The following is a 23,152-nucleotide window of genomic DNA, read 5'->3' as shown; positions in this document are numbered from 1 at the left end:
AAAGAGAAATATTGATGTTACACCTCTTCAAATCACTGCTCCTTGTATTGTAACAATTTCACAGACTATTTAAAAAACAAGGCTGAGCTTTTCCAGTGGTATCTACTGTGGCTAGCTACCCAAATTCCATCCAATTTCAAGGTTCATAGGAGGAGATAAAAGGCAGTGATAGAAACAAGATTTCTACACGCAATTCTATGGGATCTGAGGAACGTAAGTCCCCAAGGAAAGAACTACTCCAGCACATACACTCCTTCCCCTGGGGAGAAGATAAGAGAATAAACAACATGTGACAAATGTTGGTTGTGTTGCCTAATGCACAACTGGAAGTTGCTCAAACACAACTGTGAAGAATGAAGTTTGAAAACTCCAGTTGAGTAGAACTGAATAACATTCCCTTAGGTTCACATGAAAATCCTGTCCTCAGGCTTTCTTTGCTCTGCAGTTGCGATCGCTCCGAAGTTTTGTATGTAATAGATGTAAAAATCATATTTATGTTATAAAATTAAACCACATGACTGTGATTTGGGCTGCAGCACACTCAATCAAATAAGGACACAATGAAATAGGTTCTGCTAGTGGTAGCTTGTGTCACCAGTAACTCATAACCCGTTCGGAAAAAAGGCAGTTACCCGAGACAGCAACGTCTTGACTTGAGAACTCTCTTTGTTCTTGTTGTGACAAATGTCAAGTCATTGAAAATGCTGCAGATTTCCCCCTATACTCTCAAAGTAATTGATGAAAAAATACGCATTTGTGGTCTTTAACACCACCAGTGGGCATAGATTTTTCTGTATTTTATGTAACACAGTAGAAATAGGTAGAAAAACAGGAGGAAATTCAATGCTGGTGATCTTCTCAGCGTATTTCGTTCCACGTAACAAACCACCACAAGACTGCCAACTGTTGCTCAAGAGAGAATAGTCATGGGCAAGTATTGCATACTGGGTGAACATTAATAGCCAAAACTTGCCCACAAAATTATGGCTTGTACTACTTTGCACAAGGGGCCCTGGAGCACACGCCACTGACTTGAAGGCAAAGAGTCCACTAGTACTACAACCTGTCCAAAACCCTTTCCAAACCCCAAGGCAGCTCTTGCCACCATACAAAGTTTGGCTCAGCCTGCTTGCTAGGAAGCTGCCTTCCAGGAGGCCCATGTCTGCGCCATGCTCCTCGCTGTGGAACACGGTGAAGCGACACCCGATGGGAGCCGTCACGGCCGTCATGCCAACGGCAGCGGCACACAAGCAAAGTCAGTGGAAATCCCTGGCTCACAGTAACTGTTTCCGGATCACCTTTTCAGGGTGTGTAATCAGATTTACAAGCTTACCAGCACTCATTTTCATAAAAATGACACAATACAGTGGACGCAAACGAGCTCAAATCTTGAGAAATCTTGTACCTGTTGTTGCACTGGGAAAGACCAGGGCATTGGGCAAAACCCAGCAGCCATATCTATGAAGGAGCTGACTTGAAGAAAATTTAAAAACAACTTATATTTCTTTCTTAAATGTCAGAATTTCCACACATTTAAGCTCAGATTCATACAGACGACACCATGGCACAGAAAACCCACAGTGGAGTCTCAGCTTCAAATGGAAAATATTATGACAGTCACAGTGAAAAAGACATTTCAATTTGAACTAGAATTTTTACCGTGAAGCAGGTAAACCACTTGTTGAAATGCTCAGAGAAGCAGAGCTTGCTTGTGAAATTAAGATGCCGGTGCGCAGAGAGGAGGGGGAAGAGGAGGAGGACATGAAAGGCAAAGCGTTTCTGAGTTAGGAATAGTTTGAGTCCTGTGGGTGAACTTTGATAGCTGAGAAGTCTGCATGCAGAGACGGTGAGATGGTGTAATGCTAAGGTCAATATTCAAGACAGAAAGCAGACTTGGGCCTAGGGAAACTTCTTTTAAGTCATAAAAAAGGTCAGTGAAAGAGGAAGGGCCCGTAAGGCATTTGCGCAGCATTTTGTTCTGAAAAGAGCTGCGAGTTCACAGCAGAATATAAAGTAAGTCAAAGGGAAGTAACAAGACATCCCAGGTAATACCTTGCCACGAGCACATAACCTGAGAGAGGCTCAAGAGCACCAATGCGCTTTGTCAGGGTAATCCCGGCTTCATTACCCTCAGTGACAGTACCATCCCTACCGCTGGACCAACAAACAGCTCCTCGCACCTCTCCCTGGCCTGGGCAACCCCATCTTCTCCTGCAGCAGCGCAGAGGAAAAATTTCTTGACAGTGAGGGTGACGGGACACTGGAACAGGCTGCCCAGAGAGGTTGTGGAGTCTCCTTCTCTGGAGATCTTCAAAACCCGCTTGGACGCAGCCCTGTGCCACGTGCTCTAGGTGACCCTGCGTGTGCAGGGGGGTTGGATGAGATGACCTCTAGAGGTCCCTTCCAACCTTAACAATTCTATGATTCTATGATCCGCTTACGGCCTGCGGCCCTGCACCAGCTCCACTACCAGCGATCCCGGTTCGCGCAGGGAAAGGTCCAACCATGTCCCCGTTATACAGCTAAGGCCAGTTCAAAGGGTATTAAAATGAACCGGAGTCTTTACACTGGGCTTCAACTTTTTATGAGCTTTAAGTTATTGCCTTGTCAGGGCCTCAGAAGGGAACCCAGCCAAGATTTCTGAGCTAAGTGGCGATCTGAGTATCTGTTTTCAGGTCGAGGAAGTTGTCTCGATAGCAGCATGCTGAGCTTGACTTATTTCTGTAAAATTTGAGCTCCCACTCAGCCCCTAACACCTCGGAGCTAGAGAAAAAGACTTATTTTCCATTTTTTTTTTAAGAAAAGTTTGAAGAAGTTAAAACATTCTTTTGGGCTGATACTTACCCAAAGCTGTAGCCCATAGATTCCACTGTCTGTCACTACTATAACCACTCTTAATACAGCACTTTTTCCTTCTTCCATCAAACAGGGAGCTCTCAGGGACGGGGGAGCTGTTCTGCAGTTACATGGTACCCACCACAAAGCAGCCTTTTGCCTTAAATAGGACTTACCCTATTAAAATTAGTTTTAACACAGTAGTGGGAAGTATGATTAAGGCCTTGGGAGCACAGGGTTCACGTCTTAGTTACGCTACAAATTTTGTGACTGCAGGCAAGTTATTCTGATTTCCTGTGCTTCAATTATTCATACATATGATTAAGGTAATAATTCCCTTCTTCACAGCATGTAAATGAATTCATGCACTTTGTGAGATGCATAGAGGCTAATTTTGTGAAGCTCACACAAGTAGGTAGACGTAGAAAAATATGGCCCATATCTCTGCTGAGAAATTAAGGACTTAATAAAACACTGTGATTTTATTAGATATGGGAGTGAACACTGAAGAGCAGGAGGAGATATTTAGGATGGCAAAGAGCACAGAAGCAAGTGGGAATAAGAAAATCCAATCAGAAAAAAAAACAGGTGGAGTATTAGGCAAATTGCAGGCAAGGTGTCCTTTTAGGCTGTGAAATGCTCAGCCAAGGGAAAAGAAAAATGTCCCATAGTTTAGTGACCAGCCGTACCCCGTCCCACCAGCTCCCTGGTGGGATTAAAGAGCAGGCTTCTGACTTCCGGAGCTGCCTCTCCCAAAGCTTCACACGCAGAAGCATTTACATGAATAACAGATCCTCGAGCAAATTAATCACAAAATCACAATCACTAAAAAATTAAAGTTAGATCGAGCCCAAGCTGGCTGCGAGCGGCGCGGCCCTACAAAGGGAGCTGCTGCCCGCCCCGCTGCCGTATCGCGCTGCCGCGCTTAATGACTGCAAACGCGTTCATTGAAATTCATGGGGGCTCTTTGATTTTTTTCTTCTCTTTTTCCCCCGAGAAGTTACACGCACACACAAAATAATCAGTGTATACCCAAGTGCAGAAATAACAGCAAGTCTCACAGCTAAGCCAAGATCGCCCCAGACAACCTGAACACGGAAGTCACAATGTGTAAACGTCTAAAGCAACTTTCCAGACTGCTAGAGCAAATGCACGCATGCACATAGACACACAATGCTCGGCGTCAGGTATCTCTGCTTGTCAGTGCTCATCTTGGAGCATTTTTAAAGCAGCCCGACTTTCAGAAAGAACCAGACCGCAAAGCACATTATGAAACTTTTTCTAAATTTTTAATGCTTGTCAGACCTATTGGGGACAGCAAAACCTGGGGTATGTTTTCAGGTCTGAGCTCTTGGCAGATCAGAGCAGTCCCGTGTTCTACCACTGGACTCAAAGATGGGTCATAAATAAAAAGACTGATTGCTAACAAACCACCAAGGCGTGGGAAGGAGGCCTCCTCTTACTGCCTGGTGGTGGCCAAGACAAGAAGGAAGAAATGGAACAGTATCCACCAGTATCAAGCAGTGCCTTAAGTTCAGGCAAGACAACATAGGTTGCTTCTTCAGACTATTTGCCAGTTCCAACAGTTGGCCTGCTTAAGACTTGATGTTTTGTTAGGCTTTCAGTTTCTGCAAGAAGAAAGCATAACTTTACCTCTGAAAGAGTCAATTCTCTTCTAAATGGAATGGAGACCCATTTCTGGGCCCCAGGGAGTTCCAGCGTCCCCATCTATGAGCAATGTTTCCATTATCTTGTTTCTGGCCTGGCTGGTGGTGTCAGGGTTGGTGAGGGATGCGCTGTGCCGTGCAGTGGAGAGATGACAGATGGATTTGTGACTGCAGAACTTTGTAGATTCTCGGGAAACCTCGATACGTTCCAACTCGGAAGAGCAGCATTGCAAAGGAAGACACCCACATACGTGCCTGTCAGCAACCACCTCCTTCTTGACTTCGAGCTTGAAAAAGGACAACTTTTCTCAATTCATGACCTCCTGGCCCAGTACCTCTTAGCAGAGATTATTATCAATTACCTATTGATATATATGTGACTGTTCCCGATGTTGTAATCCTCCCAGCCAGTGAAAAATGGCTCAACCCGACTTTTTTGTACAGAGGTAGCCAAAAATAAGTTTGTTGTGTTGACAAGTCCTCATGCTCTTGCCCTAGCCAGCAGCCAAAGGCCATGGGGTGCTTGCAACAGCTCCGTGCACAGCAAAGCAGAGCGCGACACCCACACACCCCTTGTTTTCCAGGCACACCTGCCGGGGTTATAAATACCTCTGGGGTGCAAAACAGTGGCTTGACACCTGCATCTACCTGCCACTTGTTTATGGTATTGTAAAATAAGCGGCGAGCAGTGAAATAGGGCACTACTGACGTTTAGTCCTCCCTTGATCTTCCGCAGCAAGCGGCGTTACACGTCAGATCATATACAAGCTCTGAAGACTTTATCCACACTACATTTCAGCTAAAATGGACCTCAAAAAACACACGTGCAGACACACACATATGACGAGTAACTGCGCTCGTTGGGACAGGCTCTTTCACGCTTCTGCATCCTCTTTGCGTATAAAGCAGAGGGCAGAATCTGATGTGGTACAAATCAATATAAACACTGGTGCTAGCGTAAAACAGCCAAGGATGCAGGTCTGTGTTTGTACTCTGCAGACTTTTATTACTTTAGGAGCTCATTATGATTTATCTTGCAGCTACTGGTGGTTATTGGCTCTGTTATTTAATCGGATTCATCAGATTGTGTTTATTTATTAACTGATCTGCACAGTTTTACAGATACAACAATGTTCCAATCTGCCATGAGGGTTATAAATAAGTAGGTGGCATTTTTTGTGCCAGAAGTTTAACAAACAAACAAACAGACTCCCGTTTTGCTGGCACGATACGTGTAATTACTGAAATCTCCCTAACCACCCAGCTACTTGCAGAGCTTTTGTCACACGGCCTCTCAGAAGCCATGAAAGGTTTAGAACCAGGGAGGCAGGAATGGCACGTTCCGCTTCCTGCCTTTGCGGGCTCCCGCGGCCGGTCGGAGCAGGCCGCATGGACAAGCTGCTGCTGCCCCGCGCGCTCAGCTCTGCGCTGGGGAGCTGGTGGAAAACATGGGACAAAGACCTATGGATGGGGATGAAAAGGAGAGAAGGGTCAAGGCGCTATCGGATCTTCTTGATGGCAAAGGGCGGCGTGTCTAGAAAGTGGAGGGACCCACGTATCTCCTACCTCTTCGAGATGCTCCGCATGAAAAGGAAGGGAAGGGAAACAGGGCTTCAGTGTGAAGCGCAGGAGACAGCACAGGGATGTGCCAAACGTCCCTCAGAGCCTGGTTTGACATCCAGGTTACCTCTGATTTTGCATCCCAAGAAACGCATACTGGAAGCTCTTTTCATGCACTTCACTTGGCTTACCTCTTTTTCCCTTCAAATGAAGGGCTTCATTTGACTCTGACAAATCCTTGACACCTATTTCTTACTTGTTATCAATTGTAACAGAGCTCTCAGGTCCCCTTTGGAGCTCGGAAGATCTCAAAGCAAACATCCCAAGTCTGTGTTGCAAGTCCCTAGATGATGGACCCTTTCTCTACATCAGAAACATCATCCTGCCCCAGACTCACAGGCACCCCCGGCCCTGCTGCGGGTCACAGGTATTTCACAGCAGCTTTAAAACACTTAAGTGCTATTAGAAAGAAACTCTCTCCAAATAGCACTCTGCGTGGTGAGATCAACTAATGCAAACCAGGAAGCCCACAAAAAAATGGGAGTTTATCATCTCACGAGCTTCAAAATCTCTTACAGGCAGCCAGGTTTATGGTAACTTGCTTTTAAAGGGGGAGAGGCCGTGCAGGGAACATGAGAGGCGACTTTTGAAATTTGACAGTCTCCTCCGGAAACAAACCTCCTCTCCGCGATACCCGGCAATGGACGTGGGTGGAAAGAAGCTAAAAAGAGAGGTTAAACCTTAACTGAATTTACCAGCTCGGCACCTCCTGCTCCGGACCTTTCACATGATATTGAAGTCACTCTGCGGGCTGCCGTGGGCTCCCGGCAGCTGCAGGGGAGCGAAGGAGGGGACGGGACTCCCTGTTGCCACTCGGGCTCCATGGCGGCCCATTCCTGGCGGAGCCGATTCCCGGCGGAGCGGAGCGGAGCGGCTGCCCTCACAGGGCGGGGCGGGGATGCCTCCGCTGGCTTGCGGCAGGAATGCTGCCGGACAAACACGCCCTGCGGAGGTGCTTGGCTTCTTCCATTTCACCCCTTGGGTGAAGGAGCAGAGACACCGGGCCAGCCTCGTAGGTAGGAAAACTGAGGTTTTCCTACCCCGGAGCCGGTGCGTCTCGGCTGCCTTGAGCTCACGGTTGTGCCGAGCGCAGCCCCTTTGTACCTCTGGCTGAGGCCCTTCAGCGCTCGACCATAAAGCTGATAGACTCTATGAATTCTCTGGAGCAAGCGGTGCCAAACACAGTGTTATCAGCTGTTTTGTGATAGAGACAGAGAGCACATACACCTTTTAACACTACAGCACTAGGTAGCCTCCTTCTTCATAAAATCTACCTCAGTTGTTCTCACCGTGCAGCGCCGAGTCCCACGGTTCCACCCTGGCATTTCGGCACAAGGAAGAAGCATCTCTAGTAGCACCGGCCACCTCTCAGCACCTGCTTTTTATCAGGAGCCTGGAAGAACAAGCTCCTTCCTTTTACATAAGCAAGTTCTCCCCTCTTTTCAGCAATGACTGACAACAAGTTTTGTAAACGCAGTATTAACGCTAAGTTCTTGTGAAGAGAACAGTGACACGATAGGAATTGCACTGGCAGCTCCTCTTCCTTCACCAAGCACCGCGGTGGGGAGTTTTCACTTATTTTGATCAAGGCCATTAATCTGGGAAAGCCGCACTGCTTCCAAAACCAGGTCAAGCAGCGAAACTAATAGGGTCCTTTGGGACTCTACAGTTCCTATTTGTACCTCCTCCACTGCCCAGCAAGCAGCATGGCCCACGCCATCGTGTTCATCTCCAAGATCTGCTGCTCAAGCACATGTTTTTGTCATCTCTTGCATCTCTGGTGTCAAACGAGGTCAGGCAGAAAAACAGCTGATTGATTCCTTTTACCTGCGTGTTTTTCCTATCTGTTCTCACTGCTGTCTGCTAGCGTGCTTGACAACATACGTATTTGCCACCAAATATTTCCAGGGAAAAACAGGATCATTTTGGGGGAGGGAGGACAATTCTCAGCACAACACCTAACACATCTTTTAGAGTAGGACGGGATTGTTTAATTCCCTGAGAAATGAGCCCTGGATATTGGACAGCTTCCGCTCTAGCAAAAACCTCTACATCAAGCGCCTATGTTTGACAGTAAGGCTACATTAATCTCTTGAGTAATAAAATTCAGCAATTCCCGTTAGCCTTAATATCTTCCCTAGTTCTTTAGCAACACAAATAATAAATAACAGCAGCTCCAGAGAACTTGCAGTTCCTTTGATTTTGTTAGGTCTGTTTAGCTGAGAACACCAGAAGGGAGGGCACGGGGAAAAGATCTGGGTTTTTAGGGTGCTGCTTTTTGCTGCAATTAGTTTTGCAATACAAGCCCTGGACAGATTCAGAAACTGTATCAGGGCTGAAAGAGAAGCAGACAAAAAAGGAAAGGAAATTAAATATGGGTGTGAAATTTAACCAAGAGGAAGAAAAAGAAAAGAAGGAAAGAAAGGCAACTACTTGGGCTGAAAGTAAGGATAAAAAAGCTGGGAAACACAAAACAGCTCTCTAAATACCCAGAGGTACCTAAAAGAGTTTCCTGTAAAAACAGGGAATTTAGAAAACTATGAATATGTTTCACTTCATTTCTTGATGAAAGACTGTCAAAAATTCATACCCTAAGTCCACCAAGCTATTCAAAACAGGTGATTTCTCTGATAAGTCTGAATTGAGAGAGAAAAAGTGGAAAATTCTCCATTTCTCAGTATCTGGGAAAAATCTCTCTTTTTTTCTTTCATTTTATTTTTTACATTTACTATTTTCTCTTGATATGTGGAGCATCTTTTACCTGAATTAGGTGACAGGGTTTCTGGAAGCCTGGGTTCAGCCCCATTTGAACCCTGATGTTCTGAGCGCTGTTGCCAAGTCCTTTTTTCAGGTGTTTGAGGTCCACGCTCCGCACAGTGCAGTTGGGCTTGACCTCCCCGAGCAAGGCCTGTCTCTCCCCACAGGTCAAGCATCACCTGACCTGAACGGGTCCCCTCCCTCCCCTCTGCCAGCAGTGCGGTTCCTATCACCGGGACTGCTCAGGGGCCAGGTCACATCTGTCCTGAGCTTCATGCTCATCAAGGCAGAGTTCTCAGGTCTCTGCATTGAGAAGCTGTCTTCAAGTTGGCTCATCTTAGCCCCTGGGACAAAATCCTCCTTTATAGGAGACTACTGAAGTGACATAAGGGACACATTTTTCACAATACAGCTATAATGTGGACATCTTACTGTGTGGCACATAAAAGTCAAACAAGGCAGTTTTACTGATGGATGCTTTGAAGCCAGGCAGCTTCATTCCAAAGCACCATGCCAAGAATCCATCCTTTGATGCTGCTCTCTGGAAATGCAGCTATGGGGATTGAGGCAGACCTGATCCTACAGTGTTACTAACAGTTGTGGTTTTATCATAAGCCAAACATGATACTGTACTTTCCTTCAGGTTCCAGCTCCTGCAGCCAGCTGACCAGAGGAGAAGTTACCTTGCAGGCTTTCGCCCTCCCTCCTCACTGACAAAAGAGGTATCAAAGAGTAAACAAAACAGGCAATTTATCATCATTCACTCACCTCAGCTTTAAGCGCCACGATCTGGAGAATCCAGAATCATTATTTTTTAATTGCTGGGGTTAGAAACACATCAGTAGTGTAAGCTCTGAGGAATTTCACTGATATCAGTCAATGGCGTTTCTTTAGATTTGTACAACTACAGTTGAAATCAAAAGCCCAGTCATTTTGTTCAAAAACACTTTGGTGAACAACTTATCTTCCCACTAGAAAATTTCCTTCCTCCTGTTGTTTTAAAATGCAGAGGAATTAAGATGACATTTCTTCCTAAATGTGCTCTTACTTATGCCTTAAATCATTTCCCCATTCTGTCCTGGTGTTTTAAAGGAAGAAAAGCAATACTACGCATGAAATAAAATAAAGTGGCTCCTACAAAAGACATCACTCTTTATCAGGATCACATTTGAAATGGCATATTTACTGCACATTTAATTTTCATTACAGAACGTGCTCTCTACCTAGTACACTGTCTACACCAGGTTTTGTTTTCATAACCTATTCCTGACACCTAACAAAAACTGGGAGGGCTGCTCCAGGATTTGGCAAGAAGGAACAGGTTGTGGATGAGCAGGTTTCTCTGACTCACCTACACGGGCCAGCAAGGAAAAATAAAAGGGAGAGGGTGGAGATTGCAAGGGGGAGGGAGAAGAAGAGGAGAGAGGAGCGGGAGCGGGCACGAGAAGTGACGTGTCCCTTGGAGGGCATGTGTAATGCGGCTGGCAGGCTGCCCGCTCGCAGTGCCACCGAGTTCCAGGCATGCCAGTGCCGCTGACTCAGCTCTTCGGAAGAAGGAAAGGGAAGGGAACCATTTCCCAAACGTTGCTGATACCCGACAGGCGCAGACGGCTGGATGCCCCCTGAGGGTCCTGCAGCGCCTCCTCCTGCAGGCCAGGGGCTCGAGGGGGATAACCCTGCGCAGCGCCGCGGGCGCTCGGCCCGAACGTGGAGAGGAAGCCGCTTCCTTCCCGTGGCGGCTGGCGGGCCCGGCGGCGCGGCCTCAGCGCGCCGAGCGGAATGTCAAGCGCTCCTCGCCAAGGCGAGCTGCCGTCTCCACGGAGACCGGAGGAGCGCACGCACACGCAGGGTATCCAAGGAGAGATCCTGCGGCCCACGAAGCTTTTCTGTGGAAAATGTCACCACCCGCTCCGCAGCGGCGGAGCCTTCGCCTGCCATTTGCTCTCTAGGAAGAGCTCGAAGCTCTTCTGCAGCTCTGCCTACCTGCGCGGCCAGCTCTGCCCCACGCTGTGCCACACTGGCCATCCTTAAGCAGTGTTTTATTTCCAGAGGTGCCTGTTTTTGCCGTATGCAGATAAACAGTGCTCTCTGCGAAGCAGAGAGGCAGGGCCTCAACAGCATTTCTCCAGCTTCAGGAATGAAGATAGGGATCTCGTCTCTCCATTGTGAAGTGCGGAGGGAACTTGGGGCACTGTGTCTGAAACGAGCCCGGCGCAGTTATGCAAACCATGTGTGCAACTGGCACCGCTTGTGTAATCCTCATTGCAATCACCCTTTCGAGCTGCTCCAGAAGGGAAGGAGGGGCGGCGGGTGGAGAAAGTTCACGCACAGATCAAACAGAAAATGGGAAAATTTCCAGAGAGCTCTAGTCAGGTGAAAGCACAGTTCCCTCTCATGGGAAACCTCCAGGATAAGTTTCCGTGAACTTCACACAGGGTTATAAATAGGAGGAGAGTCACGCAGAGTTCAGCACAGGTTCACTCTATATATATATACACATATATATATGCGTGTATATAAAAAAAGGCATTCTCATTTTCCTTCTTGAGTGATATCCGTCAATATGTGAGCTGCAAGCCAATTCGTAATTACAGGCTGCTGAGAGCTCAGGAGAACCCATCAGTAGCAGTTTTCTTCAGCTCTGCTACGACACAGGGCTGACTGGGTTGTTTCCCCCCCTTTAGTTTTTCCTGGTTGCCCTTCGAGAGAGCCAACCACCCCTCTTGCACCTTCAAGGACTTGTATAAAGGATTCGCACATGTCCTCACAGCCTGGCAAAGCACTGCTCGGAGCACGGGATGTCCTCTCCTCACAGGCCATATGCAAGGAGTTTTCTACTGGAAAACCCTTTTCTCCAGAGGAAAGATCAACGCTCTTTTTGTCCCCAGGGCTGCTCTGGCACTGTGCTGCTCGAGCAAGGCATGCACAGGATGCAGTCTTGGTTTTGGTTTGGCTTTGTCAAGTGAAAACTGTGTTCTCACCTCCACTGTGCGAGGAAGCTCGTAGGGCCCATCTTGGAGGTCACTCTGCAAACCCAATTGCAGCTCCCCCAGAGCAGAGGGGCTTGTGACTCGCTGCACAATGTCCCTCAGGCCTCTCCTAGGGCAGCGATCTCCCCAAACCCCAGCACTGTTTCGAGGCTGGCTGCCACTCCTGTGTTTACAGCTGCACCCGTGAACTTAAAATCCATTTTTATATGGCTGTATGCCACTCTGAGCATAGAAGTATTGGCGTTGTGTAATACTCCCTAATGTCAAGGAAAACAAGGATAGAAAAGGCCCCAACTTGAAGGCTTAAAACTAAAGGAGTAAAGAGACTATGGAGCTTGAAAAAATCTAAGCTATTAGTCTCTCACAGAACAGCCTGCCCATAGCGGTCTTGTGCAGAAAGACATGTAGTTCACATCAGACCATCCTGGTGCTTAAGTATCCGAATTTGCAAACTGTGTCTCAAAGTGTTTTTTTTTCCATTTCATTTTCCAATCATTGAAAAAAGACAGCAACAAGGCAACAACACATTACATGGGTTTGGGGTGGGTGAAATAGATAGGGTTTGTACAAGAAACAAGACAGAAAAATTGCAGCCTAAGTAGCAAGTCCTTTAGTATTATTAATAATCACCTTACTATTGTGTCTAAGATAATCATGCAGGTATCAGGGTGTAATGTAACCACTTCAGTGGTTATGGCAACAATACAAAGTTGTTATTCCTTCCACTTTGTAATTATCTCATTTCACTATTGCACAAAGGATAAGTAAAAACTAAAGAGATAATATGCAGTGCTACGCAGCAGGGGCACACGCAGCACCGGAGTACTCTGCTACGCATTTACACGACCTTCCTTGCAGCAACATCCATGTGCCTTGCAGTCATTTGTGCATCTTACCACCATGGCAAGGTTAAGAAGTGCTCTTATCCTCATTTCCCTGAGGCAGGCACAAGGCTAAGGGGTCTGCACCAGCACTGGCCCATGTTTCCAAGGCATGAAAGTCACCTTAGGCAACTTCACAAATCAGTAGAGTAGCAAAACTCAGAATTAATAACAAAAAAAGAGGAGAGGATTGAAAGATAAAGGTACTCTAAGATAGAAGTGATCCTGGACATACAACTATAAATGCTATCACAGTGTTAAGTGAGTAGAAGAGTTATTCATAGCCACAGAAGACAAAGAGAGGAAGAGCAATAATTTGCTGCAAATGAAAGGATAGTCTGGGTTAAGTATCAGGATGAGAGTCACAGCTATAAAAAAGCAGATGGAAGTGGAATAGTCTCCCGAGGGAAGCAACAGAAACAGCCTCTCTAGATGTGTAAGGAAGAGGCTGGGCATGCTCTTTAGGAGGACTGCTGCTCCACGAGCAGAAGTCTGCTCACATTCACCTGCTTTTTCGATTCTAATGCCATGACACACACACACTTCTGTGGCCAGATGAAAGACAGGAGCATAGAGAAGGCTACTGTCTCATTTGTTTTTCCAGAGCAGGATGGCAGCATAAAAACTTGAATCATCCAGCACTGGAGAAACAGCCACTTTCCCTTCAAATAGCAGCTGTATAGCCTGAGCTACCCAAACAGAAGGAGAACGTGGCTGCCACTGCCAGGATGTGAACTGTTAACATGAGGGGAGAGAGAAAACGGGTGGAAAACTACGTCAGCAGTCCTGCACCAAAGACACTCTTCCATCTTGTGCCACGTGTGGCACATGAAGAAGAAAGGGACAAGTCAGAGTTAACAAGGGATGATCCCACATGAGTTCTGCACCGTGCTGATGCCAACTGAGCAAGGACCTTGCTGCCCCTATGCACCATGGTGCCTTTCGACCTTCTGGAGGAGGCAACCAGCAGCAGTTTTAGAGGTCTGAAGAGCAAGGGTAGAGCCTACGTACTGGGGGAATTAGGACTCCAAATTCTTCTCCATTTGAGAGGGCAGAACCTCCCTACTTGAACACAGAACCCTTCCTTGCCAAAGGCCCGAGACTTTTCCTCACACGATCGCACGGTAGCTCTGCTATGCTGCCAGCGAGAGGAAGCCTCAATTCCTGAGAGGAAAGCGGGATCGCCAGGGAAGGGAGGAGCCAGCGCGAGCTCCCGCGAGCTGCCCCTGCTCCCGCTCTCCCCCGCAGGCAGGCAGGGCTGGCAGCGCCGCAGGTGGCACAGGGGTAGCGAGGCCGCCTTCACCACGCGGCGCCGCGGGAGGGACGAGCCGCGTCTCGCGGATCCCGCGGTAAATCCTAGCACCTAGCAAACTCGCTGTGAACTGACGCTCGGAACCGGAATGTTCTCGTAGCACTGGTGTCTCTCATCACGGGCAAAGGGGGCGAGTCTTCCCCTACTCACCCCATCTGCAAGCACCTCTCAAGTGCTAAAGCAGCAACAACTACTGCAAAAAGCAGCTGACACCCACTTGTACTCGAGAGAGATTCACGAGCCTGGTACGCGGCGCGTTTACCTCTGCTCCCCGGGACCACTTCTGCTATTTCTCAGCCTTATCTATAGGAAACAGATCTCTTGGGTTTAACAGTCGAGGATTGATTCATAACTACTGCACTACGGGGGAATCTTCATGGAATCTGGAGGCTTTTAAAGGAGCAACAAGCAAAGGAAAGTGAACACACTACTACCCAAGGCAAGAAGTATTTTCTCAGAACAAGCTTCCCCCCAAAACAAAGCCCAAGCATACTTCTTTTTTCTGCAGAGATCATGACCTGACAGCATCTTTATGCCAAAGCAGGTTTTTCAGTCATAATTATGCCCTGTAGAAAAGGCTTAGCACAATAAAGCTTATATACCAAGATAATTCTGAGCACGTAAAAGATGATCTTTTCATATAGCTGATACTAATACTTGTCACTGCTGTGCTCTGGAGGTTAAAATGACCGCATCACTTCAAGATGGGGTTTCAGTGAAACAGGGGGGATGAGATGGCTAAGCAGAGGATTATGATTCACATTTGGAGGCCCAGGGGATGAAAGACCTGGTGCATCCAACAAAATCCTACCCTTGTACATATTTTGATCTTCTTACCTTCCAAAAATGGACATATAAACAATATTGAAAGAAATATCAAAGATTTTAGAGACTGCAACACATAACAAAGATCTCTCAGCACTGGGAGCATTAAGTAGAAAGCAGAGCTACTTCAGGAGCGTATACAGATAATAATAGTTTAGAACCTGGAGCCAGATAAGAAAATAAAATGATTTTTCGATGAGATTAATTCCACTGAGTTTAACGGAAACAGTGTAAGAAAACCTGAGAGAAAAAAAACCTCTGCCTGGATGAACAGAGCTCTAAGTATCCGATCAACAACATAAATACTCATTGGCTCATCACAACTGGGGAAAGATACTGTTTGTTAACTTATTTGGAAAACTAGGATTTGTAGACAAAACAAGCCCTTTGCCTCTTTGGATACTTGATTGGTTTTTCAGATGGTGTCCTACGTGTTCATACGTAAATTGTTCCTACTCACAATGTGTTTAAGTCAGTCCAGCTTGGGTTGTAATGAGAATTTCAGGTCCCAAGATTCTTCTGATTCTGATGTTGCTCAAAAATGCAGTTACAGAGTAGGCACTAACTTCACCCAGGACTTTTGAGAGAGAAGGTGTTAACAGCAGTAAAAGGTTCTTCAAAATGAAAAACAGCAGTTTAAACCAAACTGCTCAGCCTCAACAACAACCCTTACCACTCTTTCAATAATCCTCATTGGCTTTGGACAGACAGGGCTTGTCCAATACATAAAGAGAGAGAGAAACTTGTAAACTGAGACATGTAAAAAGAGTTAGCAAACCACCTTTCCTTAATTGGGACATCTTCCTTCTTATGATCATGCTGTTGGGAGGCTTTTCCTTGGCCTTTCTTTCCCAAACAAATGCTTCACTGCTTTTCTCTTCCAAATGAAATGATTCCATTAGTTCAGTGCTATTGAAGAGCCGGGCAATGCAGAAAGACGAGGGGGAGGAAAAAGCAAGTATTTGTTAAAAGCAGAAAAGGGAAAATCATTTTTTAAACAGGAAAGTAGTAGCTTGGAAGCAATTTTACAATGTATCATGAGGAAAAGCTTCTGTGTCAGGAAGAAATAATGATCTGACTATTCAGTTTTTAGGAAGAAATAAAGAGTAAAATTGCTTTCCTATATGCATAACACTTACACATTCCCACAACAAGGAAATGTGATTAAATTTGCCAAGATAAAGACAGAAAAAATCAGGAAGTGCTAGAATTGGGGTTGCCTGAGAAGGCTTTATTTAACCTGTCTGTGCGCAGACGATCGGGCAGTCTTTTAATTACAAAATCATGTAATAAGTTTTCCACAGGACCACCTCTGCTTACTGCAATGCATGCATATATGTTTTTTTTTTCTTAATGCAAACCTACTCTGTATTATGTTTACCCTCAGCATGTAATCCTACCCTCCTTTACTGCTTACTGGCCCACCCTACTCTCAAAACTAATGCATTAAATGTTTCCATAAGCTTTTGCAGATTGCTTGCCATTAGAGTCTTGATTTTCATCATAACTATCAGAGAACTTACCTTTCAAATCAAAACATGCCCATACATCGTTTCTTTCAAAGTACAAGCTCATCATTTAGGTGCTTTATCCACCAGATTGAGCTGGCAGATCAACCTTCTTCCCTAAAACCGCTTTGTTCAGCCATCACCTACAGCAGGATTCATCTCATCTGTCTTAAAGCTTCCTGCACTGGCTGTCCCGTTGTGGAGATGCGGGGGGAATATGGGCATTCCTCAGGGACCTTGCAACTGTGCCCAGGAGATTAGCTTTGACCGAATATCTTCTTCTTAAAGACCAAAAGGTGCAGCCAGTCCCTGCTGGTTGGTCAAGCACGTCCTGCAGGACAGGGCTGATAATGTTTGTGGTGTGTCTGTAGACTCGTGTCCTGCAAGCCCACCCATGCACCTCTCACACCAGCTGTGCTGTGGGACAACAGAGTTAATCCCGAAGCCAATTCCTGGAAGTCCTACAAGTCCCTTCAGGCTCCCCAAAGCTCTTGGTGTGTTCTACACATTCATCTCTCCTCAGGATATCCTAGGCATTACCCTGCTGATGTCCTGAAGGCATCATTATATTCCTGAAATCAAAGGTGCTACACGTGGGAGGAAAATACAGACACAAAGTTCATCACAGCTGTGTGTGTCAGTAAAAGGTAAGCAGTCGCGGGTGCAACTAGTAACCAGGAGATAAATCCTTAATTATTTAGAGCTAAATGGTACCAGCATTAGAGACACAAAGTAATTCCTTAATAACCTCTCGCTCCAGGAATACTTGTGTAGTAAAATGATATTCTGCATGAGAAAGGGAGGCATGGTGTGGATTGTAATGCTCATAAACACTTGGACATATATAGGAAATCCTATTAACAAGCCTGAGCCAAAATATCTACAAAGAGAAAAGAAAAGCAGGGGAGAAACATTCAAATTATTATTTTTTTCAATTACCAGTAGTTTCAGTTATTTTAAATATCACTAAGATGCTTCTGTTAATATCTGTTTGTACTTAGATTTCCCTGTTTTTTCACCTCTCCTGTCTTGCTTTATGCAAAGCCTGTGCTGAGCACAGGAAAAACTGACTAACTGGCAGGAGGGAGCGGGTGTAACTGACTAAGTGGTGACACAAATAAAGTGCTTTCAAAATCACAGATTGAACTACCTGGGAGGTAAAAGGAAAAAAAAAAAAAGATATACAAAATCCTTCAATGCTTTTCTTGCATGGTCTGCCATAAAGAATGAAGCACTTAAAACATTCTTGGGAAGAAAAACATTTTTTTTTCTTTTCTTGATTAATAGCATTCTCTTATTCAAAGAGAAAAGGGGTGCACAAGAAAAAAAAAATCCTACGTTTTTGAAATTAAGTGCCAGATTTTCAGCTGGAGCAAGGTAACAGTACTTTCTCTACTTACGGGATGTAATTCCAATTTACATCAACTGAGAATCTGACCTAAAGAGCTTTTCTCTGAAAAATATAAAAAATACATTCAGATTCATCTCCATTAGATATAAATGTACCAGATTAAAATAACAGAGAAGTCTCATATTTCAACACAATTTTTATCCTCTTAGTTCTACATTTCATCTACCAGACACCTCTTTTTGGGTGTGGCAGAAGGGGTGGAGATTTGGTGAAGTTTGCTAGATTTTGTCATACCTTCAAGGTCTACTTGCAGAGCATGATGTTTACTTTCTTAAAGCAGAAAGTGCTTGGTTACCACCCTAATATGAAACACTTTAACATCTTGAGGGAATGTCTACACATGTCTATGAGCCAGGTGCACGTACGTGGGCACAAAGCAAGCGAGGCTGCCTCTGCGGCAGGCACGGAAAGAGCCTCCATGCGGATGCCCCCATCCACGCTGGCATTCTGCCTTCGTGTAGGTGGCTGTCAGGTTTTAGGGCAAAATGCCAGGTTTTTAACTCTTCATCTGTGAGCACTACCCTAAGAATTGCCTTGGAAAGTATTGTGGGAGCACTTGTCTGTCCCCTCTGGACCTCTGCTCAGAAGTGATGTACCAGATGGGCTGGAGCAATGGCACCTTCTCCACTGAAAACGTAACATAAAATTGTAGATGCTGCAGAGCCAAGCACAGATAACTTGGGGGAAGAGCTGAAGTGGGACTCGTATGCCTAAGCAGCGGAGATGCTTTTTGGAAATCCCACACCTTAATTATGTTTATCCTCATGCAAAAAGTACAAAGATCAGCCATATATTTTTCACACAGGAAACACCAACAATCTCTATCAATGGCTGTATCTAGGTAACAAAATCTATATTCATATTATGAAAACAATCTTCAACCACAATGTTCATGTTCTGTAATGTGGTTTATTTTATGTCATGATTCTCTTTATTATTATTATTTTTTTAATTGTGAATATTTTTATCATGTTTTCTCTTTTACTAAACTTCAAGCTGAAACTATTGCTATGGTCAGATGTGTGAAGTTGCAACTCACTGCTCCACAGATGCTTCCCCTGCTGCCTTTCAGATCAAACCCTCCCCGCTGCCACCGCTCGAGCAGTTCTCGCTGAGCCCAGCGCCAGGCTTTTCTCCTCAGAAGCTCTGATGCCCTTTGAGGACTTCGGTAGCACCAGGGCAGCTACCTGCATTCCCAGAAATCCAGCTGCAGGTCCTTACTGCTTCACCCCTGCTGATTCCTGGACATATAAAGGCAACTCTGTATGAATCTAACAGCCAAAACAGTCTAGCAATCTAACGACAAATCTAAGACCCTCCTAAAACAGCAAGCGCTATTGAAGCGAGGCCAGTCCTTTAGAAGAAACACGCATAAAGCGTCAGGAAGCTCCATGATGACATTTTCACATTCAGAGTTCTGCCTGCAGCTGCACTTCAACCACGGCATTTCAGTACTCACACATTTGCTAGCACCTTTAAAAAGTTCATCTGTAACACTGGCAGTTCTAACCAGCCCAATTATCTCTGCTTATTCAACAATGGAAAACAGTCTCCTACAAATGGCCTGCACACAAAAAAATGAAGATCCTAGGAGACAAAAACATGGCAAGTTGGATCTTACTCAAAAACCCTACGTAAATGAGTAAAGTAAGGAGGATAGAGCCCCTTGGGTTAGCAAATAGGGACTAGAAACGTGCCTGATTCTGATCCTCAGGACTATGTGATTACCATTTCTTTAGAACACGTCAATAAATTATCGCAAGTAGACTCATGGCAAGGAAGAAAACCTTCTCTCCCCCCCTCACCTTCGCCTTTAGGATGAGGGCTGGAGCTGCCAAAAATTAGGACTTCCCAGTGAGATACAACTGAATCAAAAACGCAATTAGGATTTTGAAAGACAAACAAGTCCCAGCTTCACCAGCAAGCAGCATGTATTAGATGAAGAAATAGGTATGAACTATAGTACACTTCCAAAAGCAGGATTTTATTCACAACGATCTCTGGAATTTCGCAGCCACTTTGGGGCCTACTGTGTCAAAACAATTTGCCAGCACAGGCTGGCTCCACGGAGGGAGCCGTTCAGAGGGAAGTGCGATAGCATCGATAGCATCGGCAGAGGAGCTCAGTTACACAAAAGGAGAGGTGGGGCTGAACCACAACTTTTCTGACTCGCATCGAGGCTTTCCCAGAGCTCAGATCTGCGCTGTGTGAGGAGGACGGCGCAGACCTAGGGCCATGGGGAACAGGTAGCAGTTTCCCAGCCCGCCTCGCTGGATAAAGGCAACGGGAAAAGGAACAAGTGGGCAGGCAGCAAGGCAGGCTCACCGGAGTGCGTCCTGAGGTGTCCTGTGAGGGCGTCCCTCCGCCGGCACGCATAGCTGCAGAAGGGACATTTGAACGGTTTCTCCCCAGAGTGCAACTTGATGTGCCTCAGCAGGTTCCCCTTCTGGGTAAAAGAAGCTCCACACTGGTTACAGTGGAAGGGGCGTTCACCTAGAAGAGTAAATGGAAGGGAAAGAGCTGTCAAAACTGTCAGGAGATGCATGAAGCCCCTATTCCCCCCTTGCCACCGTGCTGTTTTGCACTGGCAGCCTCCACTCATCCCTGCGTGGCTGGAAGCCCTTTTTGGGCACAACAGGCCAAGCTTCCAGCAGTGACTTGGGGCATCTCCCTTCTGCAGCATCAGCTGGAGGGGGCTAAAGCAGCCCGATTTTCATCAAGTTCTGAACCTCAGAGGTTTTATCCATCATAAAAAGTGAGATGTGTTCAAAATTTAGATCCAGACCTGTGGTTTTGTGGTATTTATTTCTATGGTTTTGCACTTATTTTTAGCACAGGTCCAATCCATGTAAGTATTCAGAATCGATCACAGCAATTTGTCTTGGACAGACACTCAAGTCTTTGCTTTAAACCAGATCTTTTGCTTACGTTATATTTTAATTCAAAATCCTTTGGTAAAGGGTGCTTTGAATTGCTAGAGTGCTGTAAGGACATTTGATGCAAAGGAAGCCTGCAAAGGAAGCCTGCAAAGGTCAGGAAAAAAGGAGAAATAAGGAAATTTTGCGTTCCCCATAAAACTAATTTGAGACTTCTTTGATGCAAAAGAATTCAAGCTTTCTCTTTGTTTGCTTAAGCAGCAACTCAACTGCTTACCCTCTCCCTTCACTCCATACATACACGCACACACACAAAGATTAAGGTAATGTTAAATGTCCATATTTGCCTGGATGGCTGGGATTGGGAGTGTAACAAAATATCTCATTTTTTCTTTATGGAAAAAAAACCTGACACAGTTTGTTAAGGACACTCATCCTGTCCCAGCATTTCTGGGCACACGTTCAGCTCCGAGCACGTACTTGCATCCTACCAGGGACGGTGCCAGTCAGCGAGGGCAGAAGAGCTCATCTCACACTGGCCATTTTCCCACGTTCCTTTAGAGACACCAATAGATTTTTACCAGCCAGGGCCCTAATTCAGCAAGTTTCCTGCACGTCAGATTTTGCATGCTTAGCACTTGTTCATATCTTGAACATATCACCTGCTATAGAGCGTTGGGCAAATTTGGGTGGTGTGTTTTGAGGGTGAACTGGCTCCTCTGCAGCACAGCTCCCCTGAAAAAGTGCCACTCTGCTATCTGCCACATCTCCTCACAGACTTCTGCAGTTGCCTTAAAATGATTATTGTCCTGCTGGACAAAATTAATGGTGTGTTTTTATCAAAGTAGTTCAAATGTCTAGTGCAAATCTCAGCTGATGTCTCTCGAGCTGGACGGAAGGAGAGGGAGGATGAGAACTCCTCGAAGTGAGCTCGCCCAGACGTCCTCTAGCAGCCCTTGCTTTGCTGGTTTAAATCTCGGCCGGGGTGTCTGCCTGGTGGAGCAAGCACGGCGGCAGCGGGAACGCGCGCCGCGTCCACACGCCGTTCTGGTGCAGCTCCACCTCACGTGCACCAGCTGGGAGCAGCTTCCTCCTAAACCAGTGCAGATGCACCAAGGAAAGCGCCAGGGCTCCTGCAACCTTCCAAGAACATCAAGAAGCAGTAGTGGGAAACTGGGGCACAAACCTCTCTCCAGTAAGCCAAAGGAGAGCTCACTGGAATTGATAACAGAGTTTGTGGTTTTCTTTGTGAAGTTTCACAACACACTTTAAGGACCTCATTAACCATTACCACCATCTTCTGTAGCCTTCGCAAATGCCCATAGCTGAGATAGGTAGAGTTTGCCCTAGGAAAAAAATGTGTTTTTTTTTTCTTTTCTGTTTTACTTTCACCGCCTGAGCAAACAGGCAGAAGCTCTTCCTTTCACACGTTTCTCAGTAGTCAGGAATGATTGCTTCAGTTTCAGGATGACAACATAAAAGGCGGCAGCAAGTTTCTTATCAAACCTGAAGTCTTTCACTGCGTGCCATATTTAAAATGGAGCAGTTGATGTGCTCTGCCCGCCGCATCACCAGCTCTCCTCTGATATTCTTGGAGGCCGCATAGGAGCAAGTAGTATTCCTAAATACACGGAAGCCGAAGGGATGCTGAAAACCTTCAGCCAGGAATTCAAATGGCTCCTTCCTTGTCACAGGCACAACCTGACCATTTTACCTTAACTGATCTGATACTCCGTCTATCTGTTTAAAATCAGCATGAACTTCTGTTTCCTACTGGTTTAAATCAGGTTAAATAACTCCTTTGATCTGTTTATTATACTCACGCTCCGGCTCCCGTTTCCTGCCACTAGTTTAAACTGCAGGCCTCTGGGGCGGCAATTAATTTTAGTCACACATTTGCACTGTTGATTAACAGCTTTTACGTGCAGTAAAGTCAATCTGCGAGGCCGTTACCTGATAGAAGGGTGCTCATAAAAAGCAAGGACTGATGAGCAAGAAGATGGGGCCGATTGGCAGCTGCCTGGTGCCCACCTGGGCCTCGCAGAGCGCCCTGCGGTGCCCCCGACGCCTCCTCGCTGCCTCGGGAAGCCCGTTTTCCCCTCCCTTGCCCTGCTCCCCTTTCCTGGTAGGTTTGTCAGCAGTTCTCTGGTACTGTGGCTGTTTCCGAACAGTTTCCGAACAACATCCTTAGAGCTTGGGCTTCTGAGAAAACAACAGTGCGACTACGACAGGCCAGGGCACCTGCAGCCCCATGTGGAGCTGCATGTGTGTTTACCTTTGCACTCTATCCACTCACACCGATTTATTAAAATACAAACTCCTTTTAAGAAGGAGGTGTGCTTAAGTATGAGCGAGCAAGCTTTTTAACACCGGACAGTAGAAATAAGTATGTTAGTGGCAGATATTTTTCATCTGCTTTGGGTATTAAACCTTTTTTATATCTTAAAGCTGAAGCAGGGCAGAAAAATCT

At 45.9% G+C, this 23,152-nt stretch overlaps 1 protein-coding gene across 3 annotated transcripts in view; it reads right to left on the bottom strand.

Moving 5' to 3' along the window:
• The window catches only part of IKZF2 (IKAROS family zinc finger 2), a 96,539-nt gene that overhangs the window by 14,455 nt on the left and 58,932 nt on the right, over positions 1-23,152 (bottom strand). For all 3 annotated transcript variants that reach the window (XM_010211870.2, XM_010211861.2, XM_088523698.1), the window contains one exon: positions 20,132-20,299. In XM_010211870.2, the coding sequence (XP_010210172.1) occupies positions 20,132-20,299 (168 nt within the window). The remainder of the gene's footprint in view (positions 1-20,131; positions 20,300-23,152) is intronic.

This window comes from Tinamus guttatus, unplaced genomic scaffold, assembly GCF_059628265.1.
Source record: "Tinamus guttatus ecotype Peru unplaced genomic scaffold, ASM5962826v1 Tinamus_guttatus_pri_ptg000197l, whole genome shotgun sequence".
NCBI lineage: Eukaryota > Metazoa > Chordata > Aves > Tinamiformes > Tinamidae > Tinamus > Tinamus guttatus.
The sequence above is the reverse complement of the archived record's forward strand: the minus strand, read 5'-3'. Positions and strand labels throughout refer to the sequence as shown.